Source organism: Ctenopharyngodon idella, chromosome 24 (genome assembly GCF_019924925.1).
Source record: "Ctenopharyngodon idella isolate HZGC_01 chromosome 24, HZGC01, whole genome shotgun sequence".
In the NCBI taxonomy this organism is placed as follows: domain Eukaryota; kingdom Metazoa; phylum Chordata; class Actinopteri; order Cypriniformes; family Xenocyprididae; genus Ctenopharyngodon; species Ctenopharyngodon idella.
This window is the reverse complement of record NC_067243.1, coordinates 21,472,309-21,484,535: the sequence shown is the minus strand read 5'-3', so window position 1 is coordinate 21,484,535 and position 12,227 is coordinate 21,472,309. Positions and strand designations below refer to the sequence as shown.

Below are 12,227 nucleotides of genomic sequence, written 5' to 3'. Positions count from 1 at the left end.
TATGTATTACACACACTGATATGAAAACATGAAGCAATTGCTGACCATTCACAAATCTATCATGATTAAAGATCATGTTCTTTTATTTGATCTTCTCAACATAATCTACATCCTGGAACATATAAGAACAAATATTAGGGGGAAAAGTCTCAGAAACAGCAACTCAAGTCTTAAAAATCTAATTCACATCCCAAAAGTGCATTAAAACAATTGACTGAAATGCAACAGGTAAGATTTAAAAAAAAAAAAAAAAATTCATTAAGAATTAATTTTTTTTAACACATTTGGAAGAATAAAGTCTGAAAATTGAAAGTACAGTACAACAGTTTATAGCATTTCAAATGTAACATTATTAGTAACAAACCATACTAAATGATTTACAGTTATAACATCATAACAATAAATCTGGAACACCAAATAGTTCCCAATTGTGATGAGATAAATAATAAACTCGGCAAAATAAATGTAATAAGACTGAAATATTGAACCATAAGTCATCACTGTAACTTCTCCATAAGGTGAATCTCATAAAAATTCAAGAAATGTCATTTTACCCCAAAATAAAAAAAAAGGAATAAATTATATTTTGCATAAAGTAAATGAAGTCTATTTTTACAGATTGTGACACATTTTTACCCTCAAATTCTCACTCTCAAGAGAGAAAAAATATCTTGTTTGTGTTACTGAATTGAAATGATGCTGATTTTAATTGAAAAAAAAAAAGGTAATCCAAAATGTCTGGACCGGAAGGGGGGGTAAATGTACTTTTAAAAAAAATGTACGTAAAAAATCGTAATAGTCCTAAAAATAGGTTTCATCTTTTTACTGGGGTGAATTTTCCTGTGATTCACATAGGTATGGAGTATAACAATATTTTGTAACAGTGCCTGAATGAAAATAGGAGTTGCTATCCACAATTGAGAGCAATCTTCTCATATATTTCCTGTAGATGTCACATTTTAAATGTATCACTCTGTACAGTTAATAGCAGTAGTATCTAAAGCCAAAGACCCAAACGCCTGCCAGAAGCTCAAATGAAAGAAGGAACATAATGTCTATGATGTCTCATTTACTTCTAAGTCTCAGGATTAGTTTTTACCTTCTAGAGTTCAAATATCGTACCTGATTTCATTTTGCTTTTTCCAAATCAAGAAAATAAAACAAGGGTGGTGTACAGTAGCTAAATTTTGCACAGAAGTAAAATATCACTGGTGAACTCCCACTGACATACCACAAAGCGACCAGATCAGGGTCATATGATCAGAGCTGGAGTGTCGGGAGGAGAATGTATTGGTGGCGGCAGGGTCAGTAAAGGTCACTAAGTCCAGCGGTCTTCCGTGCTTTCTGCATGAGCGCTCGCAGCTGGAACTGTTTTCGTGACAGCAGACGCACATGCTGAGGACAAAAATGGGACGAAGGGGGGATGTCAAGCATAACATTACCAGGAAAAGTCAAATACAGGACCATAAATGGCAAAACTTTTGTTCTCTAAGAAAAAAAAAGAAAGAAATAGAGGGATGAACAAACCTTGAGAAAGACCTCCAGGTCGATGACTCCTCTACGCAGGGCTTCTCCCAGGTAAAAGATGGTGTCCTCTATAGCGTTCTCCTCTGCATACAGGTTTAGGATCTGTTTGTAGAGCGGGGCTGTGGGTATGATCACGTCGTCAATGTCATTGTTTTCTGATTGGTTCTCCATCTTCTCCAGAGCTTCACTCAGTTCCTCGTCCTTCTTCTTGAGGAGCTCAATGTTTCTGTCCACCTCAGCCTGAGGGTGCACATACCACAAACACACATCTGACTAGTGTTGTCAAAAGTACCGACTTTAGTACTGAAATTTCAAAGGGGACCTATGATGCTCCTTTTACAAGATGTAATATAAGTCTCTGGTGTCTCCAGAATGTGTCTGAAGGTTCAGCTCAAAATACCCCACAGATCATTTGTTATAGCTTGTCAAATTTGCCCCTATTTGGGTGTGAGCAAAAACACGCCATTTTTGTGTGTCCCTTTAAATGCAAATGAGCTGCTGCTCCCGGCCCGCTTTCTAGAAGACGGCGGACTTTAACAGCTCACACTTCGGATGCTCAACAACAACAAAGCTGGACAATCTCACGCAGCCAAAATGACGATTGTCAGTAACGGTGTTCAGCCTTACATTGTTCAAACCGGAGTCGGACACTGATGGAGAGACTCAGGAAGAAGTTACAACTTTAAGAATGAAACTGGACGTTTCTGAATGGTTAGTGGATAAATTTATGTAGTTGCTGTGGAGCTGATTCAACTCATCGACTAGCATGTGCCGTCATGTTAATCTTTAGTGCAAATCCAGCGTTGAATTGACCCTCGTTTGTGAAGCAGTCCGGTGTAAAATGACGGCATGACAACAACACTCTACTACAACAACTCTTCCTCTTTTCTAAAGCAGCCCAACATAGCCTCAACCCAATATGGCCTCACCCCTTTTGTTGTGTGTTCTCGGGGCAGGGTTTATGTAAATTTTGGGGGTTGTGATGTCACCAACCCAGGAAGAAGCTCGTAGTAGTCCCTACCAGCTGTTTGTTGTAGTCCTTAAACAGAGAATTCATTAAAAGAAAATATCTCCCTTTGCGTTGAACTTTGAGCATCATAACTTTGCAGATGTTGTTTATCCTCAAACAGCAACATTACACACTAACTAAAGTTAACTTAAAGTGCAATCATAATCAAGGACCCCTTTAAAAATGTGACCAGCATTTCCCCCTAGGAGTTTGAATTGAAGAGCACCAACAATGTCTATTTACAACATGTTTTTGAAGTGTTGATTATTGTAGTCAATCACAGCCATATCTGTTGAGCGTGTGAACACAATGGCCAATCAGAGGTGTTTAAGAATCCGCTCAACAGCGCTCAAAATCCTAGGGGGAAAATGCTGGTAATCATTACATTTTTAAAATTTCAGTACCGACTTGGTACCGAAGTTGGTACTTTTGACAACACTACATCTAACATCATGCTTCTACAAAAACTGTGTGATCTCAATGCAGAATTTGGGAAGATCTACCTTTCCTACAGAATAACTGCAAACGTTCTTACCACTTCCTGGTCCAGGCGGGACACCATGTCTTCCAGCTTCTGGTGTCCTTTCTTCAGGTCTTCCTCTGTCCTCTTCAGGGCGTCCAGCTCGGCTTGCGCTCTGTCCATCTCCTCCTTCATTCTCCAGCGCAGTTTATCGCTCACAGCTGAGATTAGTGACGCTCGAATGGTGTCTTCACCGATGGTACCATCACGACTTGGACCTGGAGGGAGAAGACAGAGACACAAATTTAGTGCCACAGTTCTTATAGAAATTGTTCAGAAAATGCACATTTTCTGATTTAAAATGCTTTTGAGTTAACTTTGGTAGGGCTGGACGACATAATGAATATTCATGATACATTAGAGATTTTGCTGCCGTTAACAGTAGAGCATGGCACTATCAATGCCAAAGTCATGAGTTTGATTCTTAAGGAAAGTTGATGTGTTAGAAGCAGGAAAAAATGGGCAGGCGTAAGGATTTGAGTGAGTTTGACAAGGGCCAAATTGTGATGGCTAGACGACTGGGTCAGAGCATCTTCAAAACTGCAGCTCTTGTGGGGTGTTCCCGGTCTGCAGTGGTCAGTATCTATTAAAAGTGGTCCAAGGAAGGAACAGTGGGGAACCGGCGACAGGGTCATGGGCGGCCAAGGCTCATTGATACACGTGGGTAGCGAAGGCTGACCCGTGTGGTCCGATCCAACAGACGAGCTACTGTTGCTCAAATTGCTCAAGAAGTTAATGCTGGTTCTGATAGAAAGGTGTCAGAATACACAGTGCATCGCAGTTTGTTGCTTATGGGGCTGCATAGCCGCAGACCAGTCAGGGTGCCCATGCTGACCCCTGTCCACTGCCGAAAGCGCTAACAGTGGGCACGTGAGCATCAGAACTGGACCACGGAGCAATGGAAGAAGGTGGCCTGGTTTTCTTTTACATCACTTGGATGGCCGGGTGCGTCACTTACCTGGGGTACACATGGCACCAAGATGCACTATGGGAAGAAGGCAAGCCGGCGGAGGGAGTGTGATGCTTTGGGCAATGTTCTGCAGGGAAACCTTGGGTCCTGCCATCCATGTGAATGTTACTTTGACAAGTACCACCTACCCAAGCATTGTTGCAGACCATGTACACCCTTTCATGGAAACAGTTTGAGGAGCACAGCAACAAGTTTGAGGTGTTGACTTGGCCTCCAAATTCCCCAGATCTCAATCCAATCGAGCATCTGTGGGATGTGCTGAACAAACAAGTCCGAACCATGGAGGCCCCACCTCGCAACTTATAGGTCCTAAAGGATCTGCTGCTAACATAGATATGCAAAACGAAAATGCTTTATGTTTTAACTTTTCAACATTCCACTGTGAAAACAAATATTTTTCTCCATTATTGCATAAGTTGTGCCCCTGAGAATGCCTGCTGTCAGTGAGCAGCTCGGTTGAAACATGTTCATATCATCTCAGCCATACAGAGATACTCAGTGTGATTATAGACTCACACATTCTGCATAGCACTGTAGTTAATGTCATGGTTCAAAACCTAACGATGATAGTTCCCTGGGACTGATATCCTCTTCCCACTCCTGCCACTCTAAATATACCCACTAGCCTCTCTGTCAAACTGGATGAACCAAGTCCTTTGACCTTTACCAGTTCAGAATCTAGTTACAGGCCCAACCTTTCAGAGCGCTCCAACGAAGTCACTGAAAACTAGGCATGGAGCCAGGCAGAAGACCAGAGGTCAGGGTCAAGACAAGGCAGAGAGAGATGGGTAGAGTGAATATAAAGGGCGAAGTGTGTTGTACTTTTATGAAACTGACATTAACATGCTGTCTTATGTAATTCAGGGTAGCCTGTGTCTTGTCCAATATCTTATTTTAGATTAACTCCCAATACTGCAATATACTCTTGACAATTGAGTAAAAGTCTAGTTAAAGAATTAGATGTTATAGAAAGTCTAAAGAATTATAGTATGAGCATTCTGTACATGTTGTCAATTCAGATGAACTCACATTCAGATTGAATATTGCTAATCCAGATTAACTCTTATTCTTAGAAAAAAATGCCAGTTCATATGAACTCACATTAGGATTGAATGGTACTAATCCAAATTCAGAGTAAATGCTACCAATTCAAATTAATTCAGATTCAAAGTGAATACCAATTAAGTTTAACTCTGATTCTGATTTAGTGTTGCCAATTCAGATTAACATGCATTAAGACAGAATGTTAAATGATTTAGATTAACTCATATTCATATTGAATGCAGCCACTTTAGATTAATTAATTTAGATTCAGATTGAATGCTGATCATTTAAATACAGAGTAAAGGCTACCAATTCATATTAACACTGATTCAGATTAAAAGTTGCCAATTCAAATAAATTCAGATTCAAACTGAATGCTACCACTTCAGTTTAGATCAGATTCAGTGTTGTCAATTCAGATTAACTCAAGATTCAGACAGAATGTTGCTAATTAAGATAAACTCATAGTCATACTGAATGCAGCCAATTTAGATTCAGACTCAGATTCAGAATGAATGTTGCCAGCTCAAATTAATTCAGAATCTAGTTCAGTTTGTCTCCAACTCAGATTCAGTGTTGCCAATTCAGATTAACCCAGATTCACTTTTAATGTTGCAAATTCCGTACTGTTGATTCAGATATACTTTTTTTTCATACTTAATGTTGCCACTCCAAATGAACTCGGACTGAAATTGAATGTTGCCAATTAAGATTAACTCAGACGCAAATTCACATCAATCCAGATGCGGAGTAAATGTTGCCAATTCAGACTGAAAGGGAGCTAGGAACAAGTCTGAAAAATGACATCTGAGGCCTACAAACTGAAGCTTATAAAATAGAATCCATATTGTTTATTCCAGGGTTACTGCGATTTGTGGGTTAAAATTATATATGAAGTAATTTAACTCCAGAAATGAGCCAAAGGCAAAACATGACAACTCACCCACAGTAGTGACAGGAGTCTGGGAAGTGTAATGTGCAGGACCACCTGTGGCGGGATAAGCATTGCCTCCTGGGTAAGGGTAACCTGGGTAACCACTGAAGCAGACATAAATTATTACATGACCAATTAATCACACTCTCTAATTGCAACACAGCCCTTTAAATCATGCGTTTTCATATCATAAGTGTTGGGGAAAATATTAAATATTGTTTAGGCTTTTGCATGTGATATTTGGTCAGAATGAATCATTACCATGGGTTTGGGTTGGGCCCGTAGGGAGATACTGCTGGCATTCCTGGCATATAGGACTCTGGAAGGAGAAGCAGGACACAAAGCAAACACTTTAACATGCACTACTAGTGCAGGGAGACATCTGCTGTTTATAACAGGCATTACTTTGAAAAAATGGGAATGGTTAAGTGATCATGTGAAGCTTATTTCATATATGAACAATCTGAGCTGAACAATTTAGTCACATGAAAGTCTATAGTCTAGGTGCCCAAAATATATGATATTGAAATCTTTAAAAAAATGTGTTTTCTTCATAACAGATCCAAGTATCTATGTTTTATCACCATGCATCCTATAAGGATATATCTCCAGGTCAAGTAATGTCTGTATTCTATTGCCAAAACCAAAAGAAAAAAATTAGAAATGATATTTTGCAAAAAAAAAAAATTTTTAGTACCATAAAGATTTTTCACTGTGACATTATTGTTATGCCATTATTTATATTTATGAATATATTCAGTACAACAAATACTGTTGTGTTGTATACTACCATGTATACTAGTTAATAAAACTACTAATAATCATTCTTAGTAATTGAAATAAAGCTGAAATAATATAAAATATAAATATTATATGAAAGAAAAAAAGAAAAAAAAAAAACTTAAACTCAAGCTAAATTAGAAATACTGCCTTGGCAATTCTAGTAAAAAAATAAATATAGCAAAATGTATTTGAAATACATTAATTTCATACTAAGTATACTACAAATACATGTACATATTTATGTACTTAATATAAATACTCTACAATTACTCTTTTGTATATTAAATTGATATACTTAAAGTCTGCTAAACTGAAACAACTAAAGACTTGCATTTAAAGACTGATATTATACACTGATCATACTATCCTTACTAATAGTGATATTAAAACACATTTTAGGCTTAATATTAAGAAATGTGCATTGTGCAATAAAGAAATACTCCAAATAAAGTTCAATTAGAATATTTATATCAGCAAGTCTCAAGCAATATGTCAATAATATGTCATTGAATTTGTAGTATACTTAGTATGAAATAAATGCATTTTTTTAAATACATTTTGGTATAGGTTTTTTTCACTAGGGAACCAACTGAAATAAATACGTTCAAGTACAAAAATGACTAAAACTAAAATCAAAATAAATTTAAAACTAAATAGAAAATATAAAAATAAAAGCTAATTCAACATATGAATAAATACTATAGTAAGTATATAAGTAATAATAAAATAACACTGATGTATATTTGCAATTGTATGATACAAATGTACTTAATATATCACTACATTAATGAGAAAATCTGCAAAACAATCTTGACCTTCATTTTCTTTATATAAATAATATAAATTCTCATTTTAATTTATTTATTTAAACCTGTCTATATCACTTGGAAAATGTTTCGTTTTCTGAGATTCACTTATGAACACTCGATTTAAAGAGATCTGTGCTTACGGTTCGGGGGTCCGGCTGCTTGGAAGGCCTGGTAAGGAGGTTGTGTGGTGGGTCTGGAGAAAACAGGCGGCTCCTCGCCAAACACGACAATCATGACCTGGATAAGCCCGTATAGATCTGACTGAGGCTAATGGGCAAGGAGAAAATTATATAATAGTTGAGTGAAAGATTTGACATGCTCCAGGTGGCTAATTTCAATGTCAGTTTTATCTCTTTGTGAAACGAAGACATGGGGGTAAAACATTGATATTAGAATTAAATAATTTTGTTTGCTGGATTGAGTCGTACATGTTTCCACTCGTGCAGGTAAGGCAGGTAGATCTTGCCGTTGGCATCTATGTGTTTGCCGGTCTTGATCATCATCGCACTGGTGGGCTTCACAAAACATATAGGAGGATTGTAGGGATACGTATCCAACAGCCACAAGCACACGGGAATATTGTACACATTCCCTGAGACAGGAAATCCAGTATAGTTAGATATGTTGTAATGCTGCTTTCATCTTTACATTATAAACAATTTTCTAACCTACCTCTATAACTAACTGGTACAGTTCCTGTGAGGCTCATCAAGTCCCTGGATGATCCGTCATTAAACACTGTGAAAGAAACATCAGTTACTCATGAAAAACTTAAAAAATTACATTTACAGAGATCTAGAAAATGCAGATAGGATGAGAGAATCTTACCGTACGCATCCATAACGGGTTTGAGGTCTTTGTACTGAGAGATGACGTTTGTGATCTCTCGGACAGTGAGATCTCTGTACTTGTATTGCTGAATATATATATACAAAAAAAATACACTAATATGAATAACCCAACAATCTGATTAACAAATTATTGTCTCCATTATAAAGCCTTATCACAATGAATTGTATGAAAATATATTTAATCAAGATGACATATACTAAATGTGCATTCAACAATGAACTGGTAAGTGTAAACATCTGTCTTTACTGATGTCATTAATGAAAGGTATTATACAATATGTTATACATATTGTATATTATACAATATGATAATAACTATTTTGACTTATTTTTTTTATTTTGACCACCCAAATCCATTATGACAACTATTTCAGTACATCTTATATAAACACAGACAAATAACCTGCCAAATACAGTCGATACGACATTATTTTACATTTTAACACAATGAATATCAAATACCTATCATACTCTTCCATATTAAATTTAAGTAACTATTCAAATGAGATATAACAGACCAAAATGCAAAATACAAACCTTCAGCATCTTTTTCAGAGCTCCTTCGTTGACAACAGCCATGATTAATTATACAAATATAAGAAAACACACTAAACCCCTGAGAAATAAAAGAATAAATGTGTGAAATTTATGAATGTGTCTCAGCTCAGGCCAAAACACCTCAACAATCCCTAAACATTCGTATTAATGCCTGCTGTGTGACACAAACACACTCTAAACACCTTAAAAACTCATTAATATAATCTGAATTATTTCTATTTAACGAGACTCCAATAAATATAAGTAAAGTCGACAAGCGTTCATCTCGACGAAGATAAACAAGACGAAGGATGCCAGCGTCAGTGCAGCGAGAGTTTCACTTCCGGTGGGAGTGTGTCGGATTTTTCAAAATAAAAGTCTGACAAGTAGTTTCTGTTTATCATAACAAGTGACAAACATATATAATTCGTAAGTCATCATTCATAATGTATTATATTCATTAAAATAATATGTGTATGATCTATTTTATAGACTTTATTTTTTCCTAGTTTAGGTTGGATCACATTTTTTAAACTCCACTGCCGTTTAAACCTCCACAGACAAAACCAACACTTGACAACACTTGATTCATTTAAACTACTTTTAGATTAATGCAATGAATTTCATTTTTGAAGCATTTATTATTATATAACTTCACGTTCATAAAATGTGAGTGAATGTAGTAATGTCTAATTATAATATCCCACTTATTATCTGCATATTTACATATCTGAGTAGATGTTTGATATAATACAGGTCAAAATTTGAATCAATGAAAAAAAATTCTATGAGCATGAATCACTAGGAAAACATTGCATCATAAACATGTGACTCGTGTTTTTACATAAAATTTACATGACATTTGAGTATTTACATTCATACAGCTAAAACTGAACATTTATTATTATTATTATTATTTATACAAAAGTTAAATATACAAATCATATTGCAAAGACATTTAGCAAGCTAACAGATGGTTTCATTATGCTCGGAGAAAGGAAGATCGCCCTCTCTGTCCAGCGTCACATGTGAGAATTCCTCAAGTGAGTGTACTTTGTGAGCAGATCTTACTGTAAATAAACAAGAATTGTAATTTTACAAAAATATCCACACAAATATGCAAATGTTCTATAAGAGTGCAAAATATTACAGTAGTTATTTTATCACTTTTCCCTGGTTTCACAGACAAGGCTTAAGCTAGTCCTAGACTAAAATGCATGTTTGAGCTGTTTTAACTGAAAGCAGCTTGTACTGACATATCTTAAAATATGTCAGTGCCATTGTTTTGTCTCAAGATGCACACATATAATGTTTATTTGATGGTACATTTAGAAAAGCTACTTAAATGTCCTAAATCAGGGGTGTCCAAACTTGGTCCTGGAGGGTCACTGTCCTGCAGAGTTTAGCTCCAGCTTGCCTCAACACACCTGCCTGGAAGTTTCTATTAATCCTGAAGACGTTGATTAGATGGTTCAGATGTGTTTAATTAGGGTTAGAGTGAAACTCTGCAGGACAGTGGCCCTCCAGGAGCAGGATTGGACACCCCTGTCCTAATTGAACTAAGGCCTAATCCTGGCTTAGTCTAAGCCCTGTCTGTGAAACCAGGCCTTAGTCATCAAAATGCCATGTTTTTTCAACCTGATCTCATGGAAAAAATGTACCTGTAGGAACATTTTTGCAAAACGCAAAATACGTATCAATACGTATTACCGCAGTTTCCAACAGAAATAACACTAGAGGCAGTAAAACACCAAGCACTTTTATTCCTTTTCATACACAGTTATGATTACAGGGTCAGATTATGGATTAATAAAGACTTATTTTCATGTGTCCTTGCACAATATTATGTTATGATCTCAATACACTTTTTTACCAAAGTGCATGATTTGTAAACAAATACATTCTGGACTTTGCATCGCATAACCAGCTCCATATGTTTTGCTTTTCTGACGTAACAAGCTTGCTCGGTAGCTCAGCTGGTACAGAATTGTACTTAGGATGCGGAAGCCTTGGGTACAAATCCTGTGAAACATGACTCACAATAAAAGAGCTCAAAGATGAGAGATCAAAAACAAGCTAAAACGGCATGCTTATGATTGCGTTTTTATGTCACATTTGCTTTTGTTAACATTATCGGGTAGGTTTAGCTGTAGTGTAGATGGTATGTTATTTTAAAACATAATGGAGCATTACACTTTTAGCACCACCCACCAGACATTTCAAATCAGAACTGTGGTGATAAGTACAAAACCAACTTAATATAAAATGTACCATATTTACTTTTATCTGTTTCAGAAAAAAAAAAAACTGAAAATGCTTTTAGCACCACTCAGTGGACATTTCACATTGAAACTGTCATGAAACATACATGGCACTACGTATTTTCGTTTTGCAAAAATGTTCCCACAGGTATGTTTTTCTAATGAGCCTGGGCTGTGTTTTTCTGTTGTTGTACAGTGTCATTGCACAATGATCATTTCTGTTTAACAAACCATAAAATCACATCAACCTGTGAACGCGTTATCATATTTCAGATAACCTAAACTAGGTCTAAACTGCCTGCTTATCTGTTTACCTGAAGCAATTAGGACATATGAAGAGAGTCAGGAGTTAAACTGCTCTATACGGTTGTGAAAAGTTTATGAGATGATGGGAATAAACAAGGAAACTATACTCACAATCTTCTGGGTTAAGACACATACGCAGAGGAGGGACCTCACTAAACACGGTCATCATAACCTGAATCAAGCTGTGCAAGTCACACTGTGACTGAAAATAAACAAACAGATCATTTCATAAAAAGAGATAAAATTGTAAATTATTTGTTTTGTGGTAGGCCAAAACCATTGAAACATCTTCAACTGCAGTCTTACATGTTTCCACTCATCCAGGTAAGGCAACAGGATCTCTCCATTGCTGCTGACGTGTCTGCTGGTCACAACAACCATCTCACGGGTGGGTTTCAGATAGCAGATGGGGGCAGTGTGTGGATAACTTTCCTTTAGCCACAAACTCACTGGAATATTGTACCGTTTCCCTAAAGCACAATGTGTAGAAGTGTTTTGCTTGCTGCATAACATTTTTCTTGACTGTAAAATAACAGACCATAAAGATAAGTGGACTTCCCTAACTTACCTTTATGAAACATCTCAACAGTTCCAGTCAAACAGATCAAGTTCTTCGCTGTGCCATCATTAAAGACTGTGAGGAAATTACAAGATAATTAAAAACTGAAAAAAAGTT

The 12,227-nt window shown here is 36.5% G+C and overlaps 1 protein-coding gene across 1 annotated transcript; it reads right to left on the bottom strand.

Moving 5' to 3' along the window:
• Positions 1 to 59: 59 nt before the first annotated feature.
• Positions 60 to 12,003, bottom strand: tsg101a (tumor susceptibility 101a). Its single transcript, XM_051883410.1, has 11 exons — positions 11,858 to 12,003; positions 8,985 to 10,054; positions 8,425 to 8,512; positions 8,269 to 8,334; positions 8,025 to 8,188; positions 7,737 to 7,863; positions 6,266 to 6,323; positions 6,014 to 6,108; positions 3,072 to 3,274; positions 1,528 to 1,767; positions 60 to 1,395 (listed from the first exon to the last, which is right to left on the bottom strand). Exons 2-11 carry the CDS (start codon positions 9,024 to 9,026, stop codon positions 1,306 to 1,308), a joined length of 1,173 nt encoding a protein of 390 aa, XP_051739370.1. The 5' UTR covers positions 9,027 to 10,054; positions 11,858 to 12,003; the 3' UTR covers positions 60 to 1,305.
• Positions 12,004 to 12,227: the final 224 nt, after the last annotated feature.